The sequence below is a fragment of the Notamacropus eugenii genome, chromosome 3 (assembly GCF_028372415.1).
Source record: "Notamacropus eugenii isolate mMacEug1 chromosome 3, mMacEug1.pri_v2, whole genome shotgun sequence".
NCBI classification, from domain to species: Eukaryota; Metazoa; Chordata; class Mammalia; order Diprotodontia; family Macropodidae; genus Notamacropus; species Notamacropus eugenii.
In genome coordinates this window covers 56,214,465-56,240,658 of record NC_092874.1, presented here as the reverse complement: position 1 = coordinate 56,240,658, position 26,194 = coordinate 56,214,465, and the positions used below count along the sequence as shown (strand labels likewise).

Below are 26,194 nucleotides of genomic sequence, written 5' to 3'. Positions count from 1 at the left end.
AAAAGAGAGAATAAGATTTGAACTTGGGATGGGGGGAAGGGAGTTTGGCTGAGTTGATCGCTAGCTTCCCTTAAGAGGCCAAAGTGATTGCTGGCCAAACGAGATCGTTTCCACTGAAACTACTTCTAGCTGCAGGTCTGTGAATTTTTCCTGTCATTGTTTGATGCTCACTGGAAGCAAAAGCATGGGTTTATTAATGGTATCTTCTGTTGAGGCTTCAATTTGCCACGAAAATAATTATTCTTCACTTGCCTGGAGGGATCAAGACTTCCAGCATCCAATCAGTGACAAACAGCTGATGACATGAAGTAAGAGAACTATTTTCCATTCCCATCTGCTCCTTGCTGTGGTAAATACATGATGTGTAAAAATCCTACTGTGTCAAATCACTACCCAGCTTATCTTTTTAGATAACAGTGATTCCTGTTTAATTGTCCCTTGTCTACATAAGATACTTTTGGAATATTCAACCAGGTTTTTATCCAAAGCTTCCTCACTCTGGCTCTGGGTCCAGGCCTTGTGACATAGCATGAGATATGGTAGGAAGAGCCACTGAAATTCAGGAATGGAAAGCTGAGAAGGGGCCACTTGCCTGCTCTTGCCCTGGCCTTTTGTCTTCACCTCCAGACACAGGCATTGATCGAGTTACCTGGATGTTGCTCTCTACACAGCATTCACTAGATTTCTGGTAGTGATGCCCTTCTCCAGCATTATATTTTACTGTAAAAGTGACCTTGCTTTCTTGAGGGTAATACCAGCAGAATGCAAGCTCTGCAGGCTTGGAAAGGTTTCTGAAGGGGACTCAGAAACAGGTTTTATTTGAGAACCAGCCTAGCTAAGTTAGAAGTCCTACCACCAGATGAGGGGCATAGCTGTCTACTAATGTGTCAAGAGGTTGTGATCCAGCTCATGGAGGATGAATTGCCCCAAAATCTCAGATGCTGGAGGTGTTGAAGCGTGCAAACTTACCCACCCAAACATGTGTGACCATATATTATATTGCCATCCTAAGTACACTTCCATATATTTGTGAGTATATTTAGGATAGGAATAGGGACTTGTGATTCATTGACAATAAGGAGTGCTCTAACAATGTAGACTGGAACCTCTTCAGCTTAGAGCCTCAGAGACTTGGCCAGAATACTGAGAAATGAAGTCTTCCTAGGGGGACGTGGCCAGTGGGTATCAGAGGTGGGGCATGAATCCAGATCTGCCTAACTTGGAGGCCAACTTTCTGTCCACCATGCTGTTTTATGGTTGAGTCCTTTCAGTCATGTATGACTCTCCATGATCCCACTGGAGTTTTCTTCGCAGAGGTACTGGAGTTAAATGACTTTCTCAGAGTCACACAGCTAAGAAGTGTATGGGCCTGATTCGAACTCAGGTCCTCCTGACTCCAGGGTCAGTATTCCTTCCACTGACCCACTTAACTGCCCATCCTGTACTGCCTTTCATATATATGCATATATGTATATACATATATGTATCTGTACATGCATGTAGTATGTACACATATATGCACACATTACGTGTGTGTATATGGATAACATTTGGGCCTTGGACTTCATGAATGTGGGTACTCCTGTCCTGAAAACTTAGAAATTAGTGCCACCCATTTGTCCAACTGATCCCCTCTTATCTTCCAGCAAAGCTGGACAGGTCACCATCTCTCTCTTTAACTTCTCTGGTTTTCCTGACTTTGTTTTCACTGGTTTCTATGTTTAGGGTATCTTCCCCTCTGACCTCCACTGTTTCTGTTCCTATCCAAATTTTCAAATGCTAACTAACCTTTCCAGGAAGCCTTCTCAAATCGCTTTATTTAGCAAAGACTTTTCCTGCTGGTTTTTTTTTTTCAGCTCTGTCCAACTCTAACTGACTCCATTTGAGGTTTTCTTGGCAAAGATACTGGAATGATTTGCCATTTCCTTCTCCAACCCATTTTACAGATGAGAAAACCGAGGCAAACAATCTTAAATGACTTGGCCATGGTCACACAGCTAGTAAGTGTATGAGGTGGAATTTGAACTCAGGGGTCTTTCTAACTTCAGGCTTGGCACTCTATCCACTGCACCATCTAGCTGCCCTAACACTTTGCTTACACCTCTCTCAATCATATCTATGACCCACAAGAAGGAATTAGTCAGGTCTCCAGACCCTATATTCTTGCTGTGTGTTATTTTATATGATGATATATATTATTTATTATGTTATATATAATTATATATTTATATTATGTGTAAATGCCCTGTCCTATCCTCCTACTGAACTGTAAGCACCACGAGAGCAGAGACTATAGTTTTTCTAAATTTTTTTTAGTTACCTCAGTTGTCAGTGCAGGTCATTGTATAGGTAAGTACTTAATGTATTACTTAATCAATAAGTCTTTATTAAGTGCCTATTATGTGTCTGATATTGTGCTAAGTAAGTGCTGGAGATACTAAGAAAGACTCAAGATGGTCCCTGCCCTTGAGGACCTTCCAAACTAATGGATTAGATCAATGGATGTCTATATCTATACCTATCTATCTACACACACACACACACACACACACACACACACACACACACACACACACACACACATTCCTTGTTCATGTTACGAGATATAATTTCCTTGAGAGGACTCTACATCTTATCTGTTTTTGTATAGCTCATAGTTGGACCCGATGCCTTACATTTATTAAGTTCTCAGTAAATGTTTGTTGGATGAATGGATTGATGGATGGATGATGATGATGATGATGATGACGACAACGATGTTCATTTAGTCATTTGCAATGCTTCCATTACAGAGTGTCCCATCCACCACAGATTGTTCTGCCGATTCATAATTGGGAGCCTGAAGACGAGCCCCACAAAGAAGAAGAGGTTGGACCATTAGTGCAACATATTTATGAGGTAACATTAATTTTGCCCTAGTAAAGTTGCATTAAATTATCTTCTTAAAAAAGCAACAACCCGCCCCCATCTCTGATGAAAGTTTAAAATGTCACCAATCCAAATTCTGGGCTTTGTCATCACCTTTTTAGTGCTTTCAAAATAGTCTATTGCTAGCTGGTGCAGTGGAGAGAGCCCTGGACTTGAAATCAAGAAGATTCCTCTTCCTGAGATCAGATCTGGCCATACATACTCACTAGCTGTGTGACCCTGGGCAAGTCGCTTAGCCCTATTTGCCTCGGTTTCCTCATCTTTAAAATGGGCTGGAGAAGGAAGTGACCAACTGCTCCAGTATCCTCGCCAAGAAAACCCCACATGGGTCATGAAGAGTCAGGCATGACTGAAAACAACTGAACAAGAAGTTCCTACTGTGATTTTAAGTGATAGAGATTTAAATAGTCACAAATCAGACTTACCTGCTCACCTATAGTAAAGGTTGATAACATAGCAGGCAAACATTTTTATAACACTTTTTTATGCTGGATCTGAGAAATACGATGAGATGACTGGACTCTGGTTCATCTTGCTAGATGCTGAGGCATTTTTTTTTTCACATCTTTTCAAGACCTCACTCCTCCATCTGGTTGTAAGCAGACAACTGGCCTCAAATTTTTTGCAAGCTATTCACAGCTGGATTGAAACCATACATCTATGAAAGTGGAATTTTCTAACTGGAAAGAACCTTAGAGAGCAAAAGTCCAACATGGTCACTTTAAATGGAAGGAAACTGCATTGGTTTGTCATCTCCTAGGTCTGGAAAGCCTTCCCTCCTTATCTCTACCTCCTAAGAGTCCCTCTCTTCCTTTAAGAGTGGCTCAAGGACCACTGCTACATAATCTTTGCTTATTTCTCTAGCTACTAGGGCCATCCTTCCCAAATTATCCTAGCACCTACTTCCTAAGTGCTAGATCCTATAGATTAAAATAGTCATAGATCAGATTTACACAGTACCTAGCATATAGTAAGTATTATGTCAGTGTTAGTATTCTCATTTACTATTATAATCGAGTGGCAGTCTGCATGGATGGAAAGAGATCCCATACTGAGGAAATCCTAGCTGTTTTACATATACAAATAAAATCAAGTAGCACAGCTTGATAATGAGGCTGTCATCATAGAGGGAATTCATGCTTCAGGTGAGGATAGAGCAGACAACTTCTGAAATCACATCTCTAAGATCTTGTGGTTTTATTTTGCATCTTTATACCATTAAAAATAAAGAAAAAATCTAATTTCGGATTTGAAGCTTTTTAACATAGAAACATCAAAAATTAAGTGACTTTTTATTGAAACTGAGAATGCCAAAACTGAAACGAGATAATAGCTTCATTTTTTCATTACTTTTATATTATGCTAAACAATAACCCTGGAAAGGAGTAGCTATTGCCATTTATTTGAAGGTTTTGAGACTTTTCTTCTTGGAAAATGTATTAAAAACTAAGGTCCTGTGGTGCCTTCACAATTGATTTCTCCTGTCCTTCTCTCCTGGAGCTTATAACCGCTTATCTTTTCCAATACTCCAGAATGAAGCTCTCATCTTCTACCTTTAAGAGAGCACTTGAAGGTAACATTGACCAGATTTAACAATAAAGGCCTTTGAAAATGAATTTGCTCTTTACTCTGTTGAGAAAGAAGAAATCCAACTCTGTCCAGTCTCGGAAGAGTCCTGCAAGTGCCAAATCTCATGGTTTAAAATCATGACAACTGTGTGACAACTCAGGGCAAGTCACTTAACCCTGATTACCTTGCAAAAATTTTTTTAAAAAATCATATGGCTCTATCCAGTCTTGAATCAAAGGATCATCTGAAGCTCATCTCCTAAGAAAAGACCATTTGGATCAGATTGTAAAATAAATTATGCAAATATCCCTCACTGACTTCCGCTCTGGGGAGTACCTAAATTAGAGCCTGCCCCCATACCTATTGAAACCATTACAAGAATCCTTCTTCCAAACCACCTGACTGGTCTGGATATTGCAAGAATTCCACTATTTTGACTACATCAAGATCACCAGATTTTCAATGCCCATTTAATTGCTCAGGATTTTTTAAAAAACACCATTTCCACGAACATCATGAAATTTTAATCATGTTCATTAAATGGATAACCTCATAAACAAAAAGCAGGAATGTATTTTGGAGTTGGCCAGGGATGTTTAAGATCTATAAAAAAAAAAAAAGATAAAAGCATCCTGTTAATGTTCAATGATAAAAAAAAGAAATAGTGAGTTCAAGTGTAGCAAGCATTCTTTGTGAGCTTGTTTGTAGCCAATGAATGGAAGGGCTTCATATTTTCAAAGTGCACATCTCTTTATGAGTTGTGGAGTTTTTTTCCTAGAGATTTACTGATTAAAACAAAAGAAGCCCAGCTTTGGAACAAGCCCTTTAAGTGAACTGTAGTGAGGCCAGACTATCTTCAACATTTGATAGATGACCATTCTTCCAGGGGGTGAAAGAGAGTATGTCACATATGGTTGCAATTCACAAGTCAGTAGGCAGGAAAAAGAAGACAGCTCTAACTAGGAAAAGCAACAACTGAGTTTAAAAATGATACGGTTAATGTCCCAAGCCTATCTCTAAAATTAAAGTAATAAAAACAATCAAGGTAAACACCATCATTTTAGGACATGGCTAAGCCCTGTGGACAGTGTTGAGAAAATCCATGCATGGAGTTTCACTGATTTAAACAAGCCCTTATAACAGCCATCAGGTCGCACTATCTATGGTACTTGGCCCCATCTAAACTGTTTACATGATTTTTTTTTCTGTAGTCATATTCCAGCTGATTATAGAAGAATGATATATACATTAAATCATGATAGTCATTGTAAGCATTTCTTTGGCAGCTGCACAACATCGGACCCAGTACTATCAGTGAAACACTTCTGACTGTGGGATGGCCAAATTCTGCAAAAGAGGAATCTCTTCTATATATTTTCCATATTCAGACCCTTGGGCCATTGCAGTGTCAAACAAATCCTGCTATCAACTTACTGGGAATAAAGGTAGGAACTCTTTCCTATGCTAATGATGATTCCTTTATAAAAAAAGAGTAAATTCTGGCAAGGTGGTGTGGTATAATAGTTAGCTGATCTTAGAGACAAAAAAAAAAAATTGGAATAAATTGTGGGAAGTCAAAAGCTTCTCCCCAAAAAGACAACTCCCAAGAATTTGCCTGCTGAAGGTCATAGACTGGTTTTGATTTGTGTCAATGAAAGGACTTCCAACCCACTGATGGACAGATCATCTTTCATCTTCGTATATCTAAAAAGTCAAGTGATGAAAAGAAACTGATGATAACAAATTCATTATTGTTACAAAAAAATGAATAAATTCTTTAATCTCAGGCCAAAGCAAACAGGGTTCTCTACCCTTTTCTCATGCTTTGGTAAGAGATTGGATATCTCATACTTTGAGGTCCCTTCCACAATTTAAGATTCTATAGTTCTTTGATTCTCCTGATATCTTTTCTAGACTATTAAAATATTTCACTTTTATCTGCCTGTATGTAATGCTGAGTTGTCTGTATACCCACAAGCCAAAATAAGGCATATCCAAGTCTGTCGTCTGGAATACTTGTGAAATGTTGTGAAATGCATTTGACAAAGTGCTTAGTTCATTGCTTGGGGGGAGGAATGATTGGGCCCTTACCACTGACTCCAAGTGCTACTGGTGACAGGAGCTAATCCCCCGAAGGCTGTCTCAATGTCATACAAGCCAAAGGATTAGAGTTTCCAGGTCTCCACCCCAATGACAGCCTTATGGAGAAGCCACAAGAGGGAGCGTTTGTAGTGAAAGGAGAACTACATTTGGACACAGAAAACACCTGGGTTTGAATCTTGCCATATTAGCTGTGTACAGGACCCTGGCTTGCAGTCTTAGTTTCCTTAGGGATAATCCTATTGGTCTGACGGATCTCACAGGGTTGGTTGAGTTGAAGGCACTCACTTAAAGCACTGTAGAAATGTACATTTTTGTGGCCATGGTGGAAACTGACAGTTTTCTGCATCACAAACTTGATTTTGTCAAACTTCAGAGTTTGTCCTGGCTTCCCAAGGGGAAGGGAATAGTTCAGTGCAAGTGCTCGAGAAACTCCTGCTTATCTGAGAGTCTTACAAATTATGGATATTTCTTTTAAAAAAAAAGGAACTTCCTGAAGGAAAAAAGAACATGCTCCTAGTAACTAGGGGACACAGGGCCTCTGTTTGAGGGGGAACACCAGGAAGGGCTAGTGAAATGCTGGCTCACAGTCTGGGATCCAGGTTTGCCCCTTTTCAATGCATGGCACAATGTCACTGCCCCTTATAAAAGAGGTTTTTATTTTTCCAGCTCAGCCTGGCTTGGTTTCCATTTTAAAAAGGACAGAAGGCATGAAGGCGTAAAGAGGGGTTCAGTGTTAAAGGGTTAGTGGGGCTATGGCACTCTCTCTCTCTAGAGGAATAATAAATAGGAACACTTGTAGTCCACTTAATTATTAAAAGTTCTTCTTCCTTAGAAATGGGAAAAATAAAATCTCCATTTCATCTTCCCTGACCCTCCTTATTCAGCCTCTTCCAGGACAATGACCTACTGTAAAACAGCTCCTCTTCCAATGCCAGCTTGTCTCTCTGTCTTAAGTAATTGACCTCTTAAAGATGCTTCATTTCAGTTCTGGGTTTTTAGTCCACATGGTTAAGAATCCATGAACCTGAACAAGAAGTCTTCTCACTCATACTTAGCTTCGTGTTTGGCTTAAGGCTGACACGTTCATATATGTCACGTAACTTGTTCAACAGGCACCTCATTGGCCTTGACATCTGTATTTCATTACTGTTTAATGATGCTTTATCATTGTTGGGAAAGGGCCTGAAGTTAACTGGCTTATTATCAAGCCTTCCCATTTCATTTGGTATCATAAATGACCATTCAGCCCCTGGCATCTTGGTGCCACTTTACTACCAAGCCTGCATTGCCTGTCCTTTTCTTTAGACTCTGAAGGGCTACAGTTACCACCAAACTTCCTCCATGTACACATTAGACTGCAGAATAATCTCGGTATGACCGGAGATATAATTGGCATTTTAATTCTTTTTCAACAAGTACTTATTAAATCCTTGCATTCTGTATGGTACTGGGAATAAAAGTGAAAAACAAATAGTCCTTATCCTAAAGGAAATTAGTCTATTAGGGGAAGATAAAATGTATGCCATGTTTGTAGAATAGGTTAAACTATGATGAACGTATAGGAGAGAGATGAGAGATTAGGGAGATAAGATCATAGAATCACAGATAGATTTGGAACAGAATTTCAGTCAGAAGGAAGCTAGTACAACATTTAGTTGAGAAGAATTCCCCCTGGAACATACAAAATCAGTGTCCATCTAGCCTTCACTTAAAGACTTCCGTTGATGGAGAAGTTAAGCTCTCCCATTCTTCTGTTGGGTAGCTCCAATTAGAAAGGTGTTTTGTTTTTGTTTTTCCTCATACGAAGCCCTTTCACAACTTCTACCTGTCCACTGTTCTTTGTTCAGCCTCTCCGAGGCTGATCAGAACAAGTCTAACCCTTTGAGACACAACAGTCCTTCAGACACTTGAAGGCACTTTTCATGGTTGCTCAAAGTCTTCTCCATGCTGTGTATTCTCACTTCTTTCAATGCATCCTCATATGGTGTGAACTGCGAGATTTGTAGGATGAGCGAAGGCTTCATGGAGAAGATGGTTCTGTAATTAGAAGATATGGATGGAGTCAATATCAGCTATTGAGGAGCCCAGTATGTTATAACTAAATAATAACTGTTTCTCTTTTACCTAGGAACCATGAGGGTCTTCCCCTCCCAGTTTAATTTTTTTTTTCTTTTGGCTAAAGGGCCCAGCCCTTGAGTAACTACTTAAAGAAACCTATTCATTGAATGGGTGTATCTCACTCAAAGTGAGAATATGATAAGACCTTAGCCTGAAAGGGCCAGGGTCTCATATTGCATCATAGGGCATTTCCAGTCATCCTGATGAATATCAGGTCACTGGACCCAGATGGCTCAGAAGAAGAAGGTGAGGTTGGTGACCTTGCACAGCCCTCTCTCACTCAAAGTCAACTGCAAATTATGTCATCATCTTGATGTCATGGCCCTCTTGGAGAATGAAGGACAAACACAACAGCAACAAATACAGGAAGGCAAAATAAAGCAGAAGATGTTTGGGGAAGAGTTTGGTATTGTACTTACCCTAAAACAAAGAATGCAAAAAGGAAATGAGTACAAAATGAGTCTGAAAAGGTGGTAGAAAGGTAGAGAACCAATTGGGAAGTAGAGAGAGGGAGCTATGTATGTTAAATGCCAGAATAAAGTGTTTTCATGCTATCTCTCAGACCATAGGGAGCTACAGAAAATCTTGTAGCAAAGGAGTGATCTGATCTGACAAGAACACTAAGAATATCACTTGGTAGGGAAGGTTAGAGGAGAAATCAGATGCAAGAGGACTGTTTATGAGACCAATTATTAGTCACTCATTTTTCAGTCATGCCTGACTCTTCCTGTTCCCACTTGGATTTTTCTTGACAAAGATTTTGGAGTGGTTTGCCATTTCTTTCTGCAGCTCATTTTACAGATGAGGAAACTAAGGCAAACAAGGTTAAGTGACTTGCTAGTTAGTATCTGAGGCCATATTTGAACCTTCAAAGATGAGTCTTTCTGACTTCAAGCCTGGCATTTTATCCACTGCACCACCTAGGTGCCCTTAGGGGACTAATGCAGTAGTTTAAATAAGGCATTAAGGCTCTAAAACTGACTGGTAAAAGTGGAAGTAGAAACAAAAGATATGAGAGCTATCCTAGAGACAGAATGCCCAGAATTTGGTAACTAATTAGATAAGACATTAGGGATAGAGGTAAGAACTGTTATCCCTTTTTTACAGATGAGGAAACTGAGGCTCTGAAAGGATAAAAGACATACCCACAGTCTCATAGCTAGTGTCTGAAGAAGGATTGAAACTTGGATTTTCCTTATGCCAAGTCCAGTGCTACTCTTCCTAGATGTCACAGAAGCAGTTTTATTTTTGAGGAAGATAGGACAGTTGTGAGTCAAGGACATCATTATTTGGATAAACCTACCAATCCACCTTCACTTGGCCATCCATCCATACTGCATGAAGTGGGACAAAAGAGTTCCCTTTGAGAGATGTGGTGGCCATGCCTGTCACCCCAGTCATTGGAGGAGGTCAAGCCTGACAAATCTCCAGAATTCTGAGCTGCAGTTGGGCTAAAGACAACAAGGTGTGAACACAACTAGTGTCACATGCCAATAAGGTGCTGAATAAGTTAAGTACCAATATTCTAAGCCCCAGGAACAAAGGGTCTGTAGGCTGCCTAAATAATGGCCTAAATTGGAAACAGAGCAGGTCACAGCTCCTGTACCAATAGGAGGAACAAGGAACATTATCAACTTGGATGAAATAGAGAGAATAATCTTTTAAAAAGTAGACAGAAGAGGAGGAGGATGAAGAGGAGAGACTTCGCTGATTTGTACTTGAGTCTCTTTACTGATAGAAAGGTTAATTCCCCTTTATATGAAATATTAATTTTACAAAAAATATTTTTTACAACAAACTCTGTGAAGTGAGCAGTACAAGTATTATTATCCCCTTTTAACAGATGGAAAAACTGAGACTCAGAGAGGTTAAATGACTTACACAAAATTACATAGTTATTAAGTGTCAGAATTGGTATTCAAATCCAGTCTCCTGACTTTGAAACCAATGGTCTATAGAGATATACTTCACATACTGTAGATTACTATTTTAAATAAATACCTCCTATCTAATTGATAAGAAAGAATGCCAATTAATTAGATCAAATCTAGAATGTGTTTGGTTTCAGGGTGGGGGAAGAAAGATGATATGTAATTGATTTGGGGGCATTTGGTAGAGTGGGAAGAAGGTTGACTTTGGAGTCAGATGACCTTGGCCAAGATCTGAAACTTGACTCTGTTACCTTGGGCAAGGCATCGAAGCAACTTAAGTCTGCTTCCTAATGTGTAAAATGAGGATACTGGAGTAGATGACCTCTAGGGTCCCCTCTGGCTCTGACTGTGATTCTGTGATTGTGCTATAGAGCATGTCCGGCTAGGAGAGCTTATACCCATGCTAAGCTTTCATAGCTTAAAAATACAGTACTAAGACTTTGGGAATGATGACATTATTATATTATTACTATGTTTTAATATCGATATAGTATTCTATCACTCTATAATGAAAAGTATCAGGTTTTTTAGAAAGCAGATTGAGACTTGATGTATGGAAGAAGTAGCCACCAGTTAGAGCCTTACCAGATGGAATGTGTGCTCTCTGGGAGGTAGTAGGTGCTCCCTGTTTGAAGGAGCTAGGCTGCCTTTTATTTGGTACAGAGGGGACCCTTTTTTTTCTTTTTAAAAATTTATGTACTTATTTTTAGTTTACAACATTCAATTCCACAAGTTTTTGAGTTTTAAGTTTTCTTCTCCTCTCTCCCCTCCAACCTCCCCAAGACAGCATGCAGTCTGATATAGGCTCTACATATACATTCATATTAAGCATATTTTTATATTAGCCATCTTGTAAAGAAGAATTATAACCAATGGAAAGAAACATAAGAAATAAGAAAGAAAACAAAAAATAGATAGCAAATCGTATGCTTTGATCTGCATTTAGACTCTGTCATTCTTTCTCTGGACATGGACAGCATTTTCCATCAGGAGTCTTTTGAAGTTGTCTTAGAAACTTGCATTGTTGAGAAGAGTCAAGCCTGTCAGAGTTAGTCATCAAGCAGTGTGGCTCTAACTGTGTACAATGTTCTCCTGGTTCTGCTCCCCTCACTCAGCATCAGTTCACATAAATCTCTCCAGGTTTTTCTGAAGTCCGCCTGTTCATCATTTCTTATAGCATGATAGTGTTCCATTACATTCATATACCACAACTTGTTCAGCCATTCCTCAATTGATGGGCAGCCCCTTAATTTCCAATTCTTTTCCACCACAAAAAGAGCTGCTATAAATATTTTGTGCATGTGGATCCTTTTCCCATTTTTATGATTTCTTTGTGATGCAGCCCTAAAAGTGGTATTACTGGGTCAAAGGGCATGCACACTTTAATACCCCTTTGGGCATGGTGGGGATGCTTTTTATAGGTATGGATTAAGCTAGGTACCTTCCAACACTGAGATTCTGTGATGTGGTATGTAATAACCACATGAAGAACATGTCTAAAAATATCACCTTTTTTCTTTAACATTTCAGTCCATCTGAATGAATTTGTCATGCTTTTGTGACAGCTGCATGAAGCACAAAGTCCATTGTGACAGAAATAGGAAATTCCATGTATGGATGCCTTATGGAAAGATTTGCCTTGGTTTCCATAGTCTCACGCAAATCACAAAAGCCTTTTTCATCATCTGTAGCACAATGCCTTCTAGTCAAGGCAATCCTATAATCAGAGATTTAGAACTGAAAGAAGTCCCAGAGATCAACTAGCCTAATCTCTTTATTGTACGTCTGAGGAAACTGAGACCCAGAGAAGAGAAATGATCATCCTAACCTGATACAAGTAGTAAATAGTAGAGGCAGATTTGAATTTAACCTTCCTACTCAAGATACAGTGCTTTTTTCCATTACAGATTCTTTTTAGGATTCTTTTTTACCTTCTTGAATTCTATAAAAGGGAAAAAGAAGCCTAAATAGGACAGCCATCCTTTGACCTAGGAAAATGTAGCACAACTAAGTCACTTTTACACATATGATTACAATGAAATCCTCTTTACTTATACAACAGGATATTTAGACCCCTCCTTTTAGTTGCAAGTATTTGAAATGTGAACATCTGTATATATGAATACTAGTGTTAGAAATTGTCCTTCCTCAGTGCTTACATGTGCACACAAGCGTGTGCTCACACAGAAACACACACATACACACGCACGCACACCTACACCCCTACACACCTTGTAGCTACTGGCTGTTCTATCATCCACTGTGATCAAGATGTCCCAAACTGGCAGCACCAGCTGGTATTTGGCACAGAGAACCATCTGGTCCCACATCCCTGTCAGTCCCCTTTTATTTACCTCATGAGGGATGGTTATATACAGGCTCTCCAGCAGCTTTTGCACTTTTTTCTTTCCTCACAGCTTAGTTAATATCTCAGATTTCTCATTGTCTTGTTTACACACACATCACGGAAATCTTCCCCATCCACCTCTTTCTTAGTCCATCTCTCAACTTTTGCCATTTTTTATCAGAAAATTTCTCTGCCTCCCTCCCTCTCTCCCTTCCTCTCTTACCCTCTCTTTCTCTCCCTCCCTCCTTTACCCTCTCCTTCTCTCCCTGTCCCCCTCCTTCCCTTCCTCCCTTACCCTCTCCTTCTTTCCCTGCCTCCCTCCCTCTCTCCTTCTCCCTTCTTCTCCCTCTTTCTTCCCTCTCCTTCCTTCTCTTCTTTTTTTTCTTCCATTTCTTCCTCCCTTTCTCTCTCCCTCCTTCTTTTTCCCTTCTCTCTTACTTTTCCTCCTTCTCTTCTTCTCTTTCTCTCTTTCCCTTTCTCTCACTCTCCCTCCCCCCTTTTTTCCTCTATTCCTCTCCTCTCTCTCATCTTCTTTCCTCTCCCCTTCTCTCTCTCCCTCTTTTTCTCTCTCCCTTCTCTTCTTTCCCCCCACTCTTCTCAAAGGGAAGTTAACATTGAGGAGGAACCAGAAAATTATATATACTTTCCTACAAGCATTTGTTTGATGATAATATCTCAAGGTAACCAACCCCTGAAATCTTTGAAAAAGTACTCATTTCTCATAATTCTTACAAGTTCTTTGCTTTTCTCTAATTTAATCTGCTTTCCTAAAGCATCAACATTTGAAATATATTTTTACAAAGCAATCTTTACCAAATCTTGTTGTTTTCTGTTTTATTTAACTTTAGTATTAAAAGAGAACTGTTGTCTAGGATTTTTCTGTTGCAAATGTATGACATTTTAACTCCATTATGGATTAAATAGGTTTATGTGGTTTAGCCTGGAAAGCATCCATAATAACCATGATTTATACTATTATTTCTAAGAAAACTTCCCTTTGAGTTCCAAATAAGACTTAGAAGCAAACCTTTGCAAGTTGGAAGTTATGTTCTATTACGGTTATATTTATCTAAGGAACAGACACAAGCCAGAACAGGACAAAGTTCCAGTTACTGAAATGCTTGTCACAGATTTTGTCCAGGAAGGATAGTTCAGTCAATGTACTAACTGACCCCATTGTCACTAAAGTTTAAGGGGAAGTATTTCAGTTGCTTCTGTCTGCCACATATCCTTGACCACTACTAAGTGTCCTTCCCACAGAAATCATTGTGTACCGATTTTATATGCCTAAATATATACATATGGTCTGCTTGAGGTCAGAGCCTGTTTCACTTTGCCTTTGTATCCCCAGTATCTAGGTCAGTACATGACACGTAGTAGGTGCTTAATAAGTGCTTGATTATCATCTTCCACACAATGATCCCAATTGTTAATTAGAGAGACATAGAGTGAAAAAGCATCACTAGTGTCAGTATGTCCATTTACCCAGTGAAGAAACACAATTATCAAATATACGTGCAGTGAAAATGTCCCAAGAAAGGCCATGGAACTTTTACCCAATGGCCAGTATTATTCTTTGTAGGTTGGAAGTGGAAACTGCCCTTGGTTACTAGGCATCATGGGAAGTTGTTCAGCCTATTTTGTGGTCGCAGTCCAACACTCTGTTACTGGATAGTGGGATGGGGAGGGAAGACATGGCTAAATGATGGCAGACAGAAGTGACAGTAGCAACACCCGGAGGCGCTAATGACCTTGCCTCAGGTGTATCCTACTCCTGTTTTCATGGTGTCCTCCCATGAAATATTCCATTTCACTGCTATTTAATTTTTCTTTCATTCCTCTTGTTAGGCTCCTGGTTTTGTTTGGTTGAGTTATGTTTTCCAAACCTGGCATAGTGAGCAAACTTCCTTACAAATGCAGTTGAGGCCAAGATTAAAGGACTTGATGAGAGGAGGTCTTCATATTCTGCTCTTAGACTTTTGTAAATGTTCCATTATCTACAGTGTTAAGGCCAATTTATTAAATCCAATTAGCTTTAGAGCCTTCTTGGCATAAAAATCTTAGCATTAAGTCAACTATATCTCAAAATAGGCTAAATTGGTCTAAAAAAAAAAAAGAACCCTCTCCAAATACTGTGTGTTTTCATTTGGGTTGTCCTTCAGTCTTAGTTTTCAGGAGTCATTCAAACATGTTGAGAATTTTAAGCAAGAAGATATTAGAAAAATATAGCCCTATTAAGAAACAGAAAAGAGAAAAATGGAGAGTTTGGAAAGAGAGATACTAAACAGCAAAGAATGAGATGCAGGAGAAAAAAGGATATGAAAAGTGACACTTTGTAAACAAGAAGAGGAATGGTGAGCCAGAATTTAACCCTTGTTATGATCACACAGTCAAATCTCTGCCCCAAATATTCCAAGAGAAAAACATCCTGAGTTAAAATTCTCTGTAAGTGACTCAACTAAGAAAAAGAAAACAGGGGAATGTAGAATTTGACCAATGATGGATTCCTGAAAGAAGATCCTCTTAAGCAAGACCAATCCCTGTAGAGGGCTAATGAAACCTATGAATATAGAGTTAGAGCTGAAAGAGACCTTAGAGACTACGGAGTCTGCCTCCCTCATTTTTTGTATGAGGAAACTGAGGCGCAGAGCTGTTAAGTGACTTTCCTGGTACCATAGAGCAGGTAAGTGTCTGAGGTTGGAGTTGAACCCATATCTTCCTGTTTCCCAATCTAGCTCCTTTTCCATTATTCTGTGCTGCCTTGCGAATGATTATAAATATGGATGGGAGAGGCACAAGTCCACATATCCCATACTGAGAAGCATAATTTTTCTTGAAGATATATTTCAGTACTTTATTCAATTTGTGATTTCATTGATGTGCATACTTTACACGTCACTGATTACAATGTAGTCAAATCAGTTCAATTCTGACACTTCCTAAGAGCTTATTATATATTATATAAACTTATATAATATTATATATATATATATATACATATATATACACTTATTATGTATTCTTAGGTACTAGAGATGCAAAGACAGAAAGTTCCTGCCATCAAGGAATTTATATTCCCCTGGGGCATGGGGCAGGGTACAATCTGTACATTGATAATTACAAAGTGATTTGAGGAGGAAGAAAGCTACTGAAAACTAGGTAAATCAAGAAGAGCTTATCCTGTGCATAGCTTCTCATGCTATCTGATTTATTGCCATCTCTCCCATTCAAACCTCCATAGAGGATATTAGCAAACATGTTCTTCCTCAGATTTGATGATATTTTATGGATACCAGGGTAGCATGTGGCCCTAGGTTGTGCCCAGTTCACTCCATTACCACCCCATCTCTTTTTATAGTCATCTATAGCCAATGACTATTCTTGCTGCGTGTTTTGTAGATCATTTCTTGCAACATTCTGTAACTTATACCCATGATGCATCTTTCCAGTACCCTTTTGCTCGTTGGCAATTTCAATTCTTCTGAAATCATCAGATTCCATTATTTACAGCCATATGGAATCACTGAGAGAATATTGGTATTTTAAAAGATGACCTTTTATAAGAAGAAGCAACTTGGGATTGTTGACAGTGTTGAGCATTTTCCCAAATGTAATCTAATCTGTTCTCCTCCTATTCAATTCTCAGTTCACCTCATTGTTCATTGGCAGTGCCTGTATGAGATGTGACTATTAATGACAACTTCAGTAGGCTTCCCGCACAATGTCATGGCACACTCTGAACAATAGGGATTTTTCATCCACCTGGTTTTGTCTGTGTGGATTGCCAGACTGATCTCTTTGGAATGATTAAATCTCATTTAGGGAGCCCTTAAAGTTTTAGGGCTTCATGCAATCAACAGAATGGCATTTATAAGAAAGAGAATCTAGAGACCCTCATCATAGGAAAAACTTTACCACAGGGCGTACTTAATGACACTACTGATCCCCAAAGTCCTCCTCTGAGCCCTCATTTTGTGGAGCTGATCTTGGATTCTTTAAGGCTCTGGCAGAAGATAGCACTTTTTTGGCCGGTTCTACCATTCCAGAAAAGCTTTACAATGTTAGTGATTGACTGTATCTGCTCTCCAAAGGACAGCCTGGTTGCATGGAGGCTTTCTTCCATAAGGTTGGCCACTAGGAGATGAATTCTTTGGCCAAGAGGACTAATGAAATGAATAATAGGGCATAAACTGGGTCTCATTCATTAGCAGCCCCCTTTCTGCTCCTGCAGAAGTGGTGGCTTGGCAATGGAAGAGACCATCTATAACATATTAGTAGACTAACATAACCCACATCTGTATTGAATATTGAATAGATGTGTGTATGTGTTCAAGGAGCCAGAAGCTATAAAAAATTGACAGCCAAATGAAAGAAGTTTACAGATTCTCTTTAGAAAGACAATTAAAGAAAGGAGTTTATAGCACCACAGGCAATTGATCTAGAGCCGGAAGGGACCTCCAAGATCCATCTAGTACAGCTCCTTTATTTTACAGCTGAGTAAACTGAGGCCAAAGTTAGCAGAATTGGCTTTTTTCCTGATCCCCAAAGCAAAACCAAAAGCAAACAAGCCAACAAAAACTGGGTTAATGATAGACAAACATTGCACCATGAAGAAATTGTTGTTTATATAGTGACATCTGTTACAAGCATTTGAAGAAGCAAAAAAAATTTATAAAGTACATGATGAGATCTTCTAAATCAAGTCATTATACACTTTGATACTTGCTTCATTGAATTTAGCTGTTTCAGCCATTTTCTACTCTTCCTGATCCCATTTTGGGTTTACTTGGAAAAGATATTGGGATGGTTTGATATGTCTTTCTCCAAATCATTTTATATACAGGGGTAAGTGGCTTGCCCAGTGTCACACAGCTAGTAAGTGTTTGAGTCTGACTTTGAGCTCAGGAAGATAAGTCTATCAAATGTACTACCTGGTTGCTTTGATACTTGATTTAAAAAATGTAAAAATGGTCATAAAGGAGGGCAGCAGTCTGTGTCTGCAAATACAGGTTAGGCTTAAGAAAGGAAAGACTCTCAAAGCCTATATTCTGAACACTTCCTAGAAGAAGATGGCCAGATGGTTTTGCATGTGAAAGTCACCAAAACAAACTTTTTTCATAAAAAGAAATTGAGCACATTATAAGAAGAAATCAATGACTACCAACCTCACCATCATTCCAACAGTGACTTGTTTGTATATAATTAGGTCATCAACTACATAGAACCAAGGTCAGGGTCAAAATCAAATACAAAGAAAGAAGAAAAAGAAGACTCTCTGTGCAACTTATGTATATAGATAATTCTGCCTTAGTTAAACAAGCATTTTACTTAGAAAAACAAATGGAAACTGATTTTTAAAAATCTAGTGATTGTGATTGCCAAAATAAAACGTCGCTGCCAAAAATAAACACCAGTTTACAATGCAAATTCATTTGCCAAGCATTACAGAGGGTGCGAGGCAATGACCAATGGCATTGTTTCATGTAATTGTGGAAAAACAGTAGAAGTGAAAATGAGCCTGAATAAAGTTTGGCATGAAACTGTACTAAGTCAGATCATCTCAAGAACATTGATAGGTGAAAATAGGAATAGAATAATACATCAAGATGGAATAGAACAAATTGTTGACATCTCTATGATGATTTATTATCTTTATAGATGACTATGGGATTCAGTTCAATAAAATAGGTATTAAGCACCTACTAGGTGCAAGGTCCTATTATTCCTGGAAATCCAAGGAGAAATTAAACAATCTGCCCTCAAGGGGCTCACATACTGTAGGGAGGCAGAAGAGGAGTATTGTAACCTGTATATAAGTATAATGCAGCATCATTTGAGAAGAGAAAAAGCAGTAACAACCTGTGGAAGGAGTTCAGGGAACAAGTCTGGGAAGGCTGTAGGAAGAAGAAGGCACCCAAGAGGATCCTTGAAGACAAGGATTCTGGGATTCAGCAACTTTAAGATTAGGAAGAAGCAAGTACATTCCAGGCATAAGGATCTGTCTTTGTGAACACACAGTGGCAGGAGATCACATTTTGTAAATAAATCACTATCCATCCAAATACCTGCTTTCTCTATAAAGTGATTATAAAAACATTCTATGAATACATTAAAGGTACTGCTGATGAAAATATGAAAAGGTAACAAGTAGACTTTCTTGGATGATTTTCTACAACAGAACACATTTTCCCACTCCCATAACTGACTGAAAGGCATAGAAAATATGTGATCCCATTATGTTTTTTGCTTGTTCATTACCTCAGCCAAAAATCAACAAGAGACATTCGATTTTGCAGGACAAAATACAGTCTTAAAACTCTCCTCAAGCAAAGGGTCTCTCCTGTATATTAAGATGATGGATGATCCCTTGGTAGTTGCAAGTCTACCAATAGCTTGCCTAATAGTCTTCTATTGATCCTTCTTACTTTCTCACAAATGACTTTCAACAACTTTGAGGAAGACCTTGAAGGAATAAGAAAATTTGTACTGATTTGACTCATGCTTGTGAATACTACTTATTCTCTGATAGTTACTTTACCAGTAGCTGTTTTACTCATATGGATTTCTGGGGTTTTTTAATATCTGTAACAGCCTTGGCAGAAAGTTCATTTATGACTTGTTCAATTTACTTTTCTAATGTTGGGTAATTTAGAGTCTCTGTTTCTTATAATAATGTTAATCTGGCTATATTATGCTTTTTACATATTCATCCATTTCATTCAAATTATCAGATTTACTGGACTGTAATTAGGCAAAATAATTTATAATAATTTCCTTAATTTTCCCTTTTTAATTTTTGATGCCAGAAATTAGGGTTTTTTTTTACTATGCTGTATTCTCAATTGCTCAAACAGATCCATCCAATCTATGCTTGCCCTTCCTATGTGTCTTTTATACATGTTCTCCTAATAGTTCATCACAGAGGATCTGCCCAATGATAGAGGATATTATCTCAATTTTCCCTGATATGTAGAGTGTAGTAAGAGAACATTCCAGCCATCCACCTGTTATCCCTTACTCTAACCATATGGCTAGCTCATCTCTTTCTCTCATATAATTCCTTGATGACATCCTTTACTCCTTGAGAATTCCGCATTGGTTATATGCTACAACTTGTTTATATCTACATCCTGTGTGTAATGTACATCGTCATTCTTTGAGGGCAGTGGCATTCCATATTCCCCTGACGTAGAAACACTATGAAAATGATAGTATTGAAAATGTGGATCTTTGCTTTCACTGGAAATTTGCAGTCAGCGAAAAAGATTTGTAATTTTAAAATATTCCTTTTTTAACTCCAAGCTTATCCCATCTATACTGTCTGTGGCAGATATGCAGTGGACAAACTCTATAGCATATCCATTCAAATGTATATTGAAATCTGGGCAAAAGACATTCTTCATCTACTTGGTATTTCCTATGTGAAGAGACCCATCAAACTCTTCTGAGGGATAATAGATCTCTTCCCAGGAAGCTCTAAATCCAGTGCCATCTACAAACAGGAACATCTGAAGAACCTCACCATCTACAGATTGTTATTCTCAGAGGGTTATTGAATAAGGTTTTGTTGGTGGTGGTAATATCTTCCAAGGAACCCTGGGTGATCTTGGTATATCAATGGGAAATACCTCGTTTTCAAAGTGCCTATAAGGCAGCCTTCTGCTTCTAAAATATGCTGTAGTGCCCTGACAATGCTCACACCCCTTTGGCATGATCTTTTTTTTCTTAACTTTAACTTTTTAACTTTAACTTTTTTTAACTTTTTTAACTTTTTTTAACTTTAACTTCAAACTTAGCACCAAAACAAAAACATTTAGTGTCTAAAACAGGAAAGAGAAGAGAAACTGTTCATCTCTATTTTGAATATTTTTCTTTAAATATATATATATACATAATAAATTCGATGTGTTACTTTCAAAATTGTCCTGTCTATCTGTACTTCCTTCTGAACATTTTTCTCTTCTCATCTAGGCATTTAAAAAATACTCCAATGATCTCTTTGCTTTCTTCTTATATTTCGTAATCCCGTACAAAACTTCACCCCCAAATACAAAAAACACACATGTGTATGTGTGTATTATATATATATATATACACATATACACACATATATATGCTTATAACAAATAAGCATTGGTGAGAAAAACAAATCCACACATTTGCCATATCCAGACATGCATGTCTTCTTCTGCACCTTGAGTCTCTCACTTCACTGTCCAGAGGTAGGTCGTATGCTCTGGACATTTCATTGTCCAGAGTCCTTAAGTCTTTCCAAGTTACTTTACTTTATTTTTCTTTATTTTTTCAGCCTTAAAAAGAAAGACCAATCACTCAGTAATTCATGTGGTTTTGTTGAGAGACTGATGAGCAGCTTTAAATATTTTCTATTTGTGATTCTTTGGTGACAATTATTGCTTGCCACAGAATGCACAATCCTCCCTCCATACTGTCCCTTATCAATATCTTAATATTTCATGCAATCAGACCTCCATATTCTAGTCTTTTGTTTGTCCTTTCCTAATAATTCATATTCTCTCTCTAATATATTCTGTAATAGAAAGTATCATGACAATAGAAATTTCATTCACCTTCCATCATAGATATCTTTTTGGATTCAGTTCCAAGAAATTTTGTGCTTTCATCACAACTATAGACAAGTTTTTAAGAAAATGATACATTCACTGTGGCAGTGGTTCTGTTGTTTTGCCTCTTTTTTTTTTTTTTTTTGGTATTGAGGGCAGTTTTCAGGTTTCCTACTTTTGATTACACTTCAGCATAGAAACAAAATTCTAAAATACAGACAAAGCAAAATAAAGTTAGGAAAACATTTAAATTTTGAGAATTATATTCTCTAGAAATCTCTAGTGGGTTGAACTGGCTTCTTCAACTATCATTAAAAAGAAATTTCAGGGGGAAAAGTTTTCTTTTTATTGTTCTAAGCATTTCTGTCTTTAAAAAAGAAAATTATATAGTAGACTGAGCCCCTGGTCCTTTTTCCACATTAACTTGATTACAGATGAAGGGATACATAAGCATCTCTCAGCTTCTCTGGTATGCACTAGTAATACCTACAAGCCAAAAAAATAAAAGTTAAATATGTGCAGAAGATGATAGGCATTACTTTTCATTGTATTTCCAGTGTTTTTTATCATATTTTACAAAACCTTGTAAAGAATTCTTCAAAAGTTGCATTTTCAAGTACATTGGATCTTCCTTTTAATTCATCATTTTGAATTTACACCTGAATGTATTGATGAAAATAGAAAACTCCTGTTGGTGACCAAATTTAGAGTGACACATAGAAAAAGAAGTACATTTACCAGTGACTAACTAATTACTTCCTACTGTAGAGAGGAGCAATTTACATTTCTATTCTAAAGGATTTGATTTTGCTTCCGATTGCCAGCTTCTGTCCTAATGATCAAGCTAAACACCGTCTTTACCTAGATGGGCTATGCTATTGGGTGCGTTGAGCAGGTTTGTTTAAGAGTCTTCCATTCACTCTGCTAATGATTTTAGATTGAAAAATAGTAGTAGGTAATTAGTAGGGGGAATCATTAGGGGGGAAAAATCCAATGATTAAGCTTAAGAATAAGAGTTCATAAACTGGGATCCATGACTCATATTTTTTAATTTGATAACTATATTTCAATGGAAATCCTCCTTGGCAATCCTCTGCATTATTTTATGCATTTAAAAGCATTACTCTGAGAAGGGAACCATAGGCTTCAATAGATTGCCAAAAAGATCCATGACACAAAAGTGGTTAAGAATTTCTGATCTAGAAAGCAGTCTGCAAATAATAAGTAAACTTCTTTAAGAAGTTTTTCAGAGCTAATGTTGCTTATTTTGACGTAATTTCTTGTAATAATTAGGGTTTGCAAAACACTTTCTATGTAATACTTCATTTAATGCTTCCAAACACCCTGCGAGGGAGATGCTATCATCATTCCAATTTTGTGGATGAGGAAACTGAGGGAGACAGAAATTTTGCCCAGGGTCACATAGCTAGTGAATGTTTGAGTTGAACTCAGATATTCCTGGTGCTCTAAAGATTTAAAGTTTCAGATCACTTTAGGGCAGTAGAGGTACCTGATGGGCTGAAACAGACTAAAACCTAGATCTTCCAGGTTCAAAGTCTAGCACTCTATCCATGACCCCATATTCCACTTCTGTTATTTTTAGTTCCTCAGAGAAGAGAACCCCACAGGGCTACTTTTCCCTGATAAAAAAAAAAAAGGAGGAATACGTAAAAGGCAACACACACACCCCAAGTTTCTAGATGCTAATCTTTTGTGAATTTTATTATTATACACTACATAATAATAGCAGTAAATGTGAATGGGGCATGGTGAAAGATGGGTTATTTTTTTTTGAAATTCCAAAACATCTGTCCGGAAATAAGAAGTCCTTTGTATAGAGACCAAAGTAAAATCACAAATTCTAGAGCACAAGCAGTGGTGAAAATGAGCCCCACCCAGGAGTATTGCCTTATTACTGCTGATACACTAAACTGGGCTCCTTCCTAGGGGGATTTTTTATCAAAGGAATGCGTCTATCCTGTATAACAGCAAAGAGGCCCCTGCCCCCAGTCAGTGGTTTCTGAACAGTCTGTGTTTTCTGCAGCCAGATCAGAAGGTAGCTCAGAATCCCAGACTCCCAGAGCTGGAAGGAACCTCAGCTGCTATCTACTGCAGCCCCTACACCCAATGAGTGTTAGCACTCAGAATGCTACCACCCACCGTTATATAACATAGAGCCGTCCCTCCAAAGCCAAATGATTTTCATCACACTTTGACAAGAAGCTTCCTGATCTACACTAAGGGAGTGGGGGAGGAGAGAGTAGCCAAAGAGGGGTTATTCTAGCCCCAGATATTCCACTCATCTTTTACTTTAGTGCTTCTGGGGATAATTACTTTGGCTTAAAGTACATATTACAAAGGGTACCTTGTCAAAATGAAGGCCTCCCAACATATGAGAACTTATTTTCATTGGATAATGGGAAGATTCCTTCTTTACCCATACAGTTTATTAATTCATTCATTCAATAAGGAAATACTTTATAGATATTTACTAAGCATATATGGTATGCAGAACACTGTGTTAAGTGCTAATAGATATGGGAAAATGAACTTGGACCCTGGCCTAGTATTCACTAAGCTTTCATATTATCATGATGTTGCTGCTCCAGAACTCAGCTGGAATCAGTAATTTATTGAGTACCTACTGTATGAAGAACACTAGACTAAGCAGACTGTGAGTTCCTTGTGAGCAAGGACTGGCTTTGTGTTAGGTTTTGTTTTACTTTTGCCTTTCTTTGCATCCCCCATTCTTAACACAGTTTCTGGCACATAGTACGTACTTAATAAATGCCAGTTAAATGATGGGCTCCCCCTCTCATGGAGCTTGTTATCTAGTAGGTAATGTGCAGCATTTAGATACAGAAGTGAAATAAAAACAGACATGAGTCAAATACATCAAAGAGCCATGCAAGGATCTAGACTGAGTCTGAATTTGGGTAAGTGGAGGTGGTAACATTTGATCTAGAACTTGAGAAATGGGTCAAATAGAACAGAAAGAGAAACCACTTTAAGCACAGAAAATGAGATAAATGAAGTCAGGATCAAGAAAGCATGGGAAATTTAAGGGGAACAGGAAATAGTCCAGTTTGACTAGAATACATGTTGTTAGAATAATGTTGCTGAGTCACTGCAGTTGTGTCTGACTCTCTGTGATCCAATTTGGGATTTTCTTGGCAAAGATACTAGAGTAATTTGCCATTTCCTTCTCCAACTCATTTTGCAGATGGAGAAACTGAGGTAAACAGGGTTAAGTGACTTGCCCAGGATCACACAGCTAATAAGTGTCTGAGGTCAGATTTGAACTCAGGTCTTCCTGACTCCAGACCCAGAGCTCTATGCACTGTACCACCTACCTGTCCATGAGAAAAATACATCATTCTCATCATCGTCATAATTAGCATTGATAGAGTGGTTTAAGCTTTGCAAAGCACTTAATCTATATTAACTTATACGAAGATGAGAAGTATAGATAAAACCAGAAAATTAACAATGTGATACCAGATTGTACAGGGCCTTGAATGATGGGCCAAGAAATCTGGATTCTATTATGTGGGTAGTAGGGAGCCACTGACAAGTTTTAAGCTATGAACTGACATGTTCAGATCTCTACATAAAGAAGATTAATCTGGCAGTGGTGTGAAAGATGAATTTGAGAGGGAATCCTCGTAGGAGTCTTATTCAGTTGGAAAAAATATTAAGTCAGCCTATACATCAAGAACAAGAAGGAGCAAGGGTTCGTGTAACTATATACAGTATCATTACTGTTTTCCTTCTCTCTCTTTGCAGCCCGCAGCCCCCCAGGAGGACACTCCTGCCCTCAGTGCCTTTCTGCGTAATTCTAGCATTCCTCATCTTGTCAGGAAGAGACACGTCCCCGTGGTAGAGATTCACAGACAAAGTCCGGCAAAAATACTGGTGAGTTCACTGAAACCTACTTAGGGCAGTTTTCATGGTTTGAACTTCATGAGTTTTTTCTTTTCAGTTTCTTCCTGTACACTGATGTGCCTAATATATTCATTAGAAATGCATGACGAGAAAAATCTAAGCGTCTTCTCAGTGTGAAAGTGTTTGCCTCATTCAGGTAAATCCTGTCCGAGAAGTTACGTAAGGAAAAGTATGTGGCCAACTTAACCTAATGGAAATGAGGACAGAAAGTAGTCATTTTAGCAACCTAGAGATTTCCTCTTTATAAGACAACAATTCAATAAACATGTATAAAGATTCTAGAAACCACATTAGACCCTGGGGACAAAAGAAAAAGAGAGAGGGAGAGAAAGAAACAAAGAAAGGCAGGAAAGAAAGCAGAAAGAGAAAGAAAGAGAGAGAGAGAAAGAAAGGAGAAAGAAAAACAATCTCCACCCTCAAAAAGCTTATATTCTATTGAGGAAATGGCATGTTAAATATTTTATTGTATTAAACAAATATATAATGTTACATAATGTACATTTTACAATCTATTCTATATTAATATATTAAAGAATGATCTTGTAAAAGCAAGATAATTTGGAGAAGGAGAGACCTCTAAGATGTAGGGGAGTTGAAGAAAGCTTCTGATAGGCACTTAAGCAGAGCCTTGAAGAGGACTGAAGATCCTAAGATAGAAGAGTTGAGGAGGA

The 26,194-nt window shown here is 38.2% G+C and overlaps 1 protein-coding gene across 1 annotated transcript in view; it reads left to right on the top strand.

Annotated features, from left to right (window-relative positions):
- The window catches only part of ITGA8 (integrin subunit alpha 8), a 206,316-nt gene that overhangs the window by 141,792 nt on the left and 38,330 nt on the right, over window positions 1-26,194 (top strand). The window contains 3 exon segments of the mRNA XM_072651615.1: window positions 2,793-2,898; window positions 5,784-5,942; window positions 25,365-25,493. Coding sequence (XP_072507716.1) covers window positions 2,793-2,898; window positions 5,784-5,942; window positions 25,365-25,493 — 394 coding nt within the window.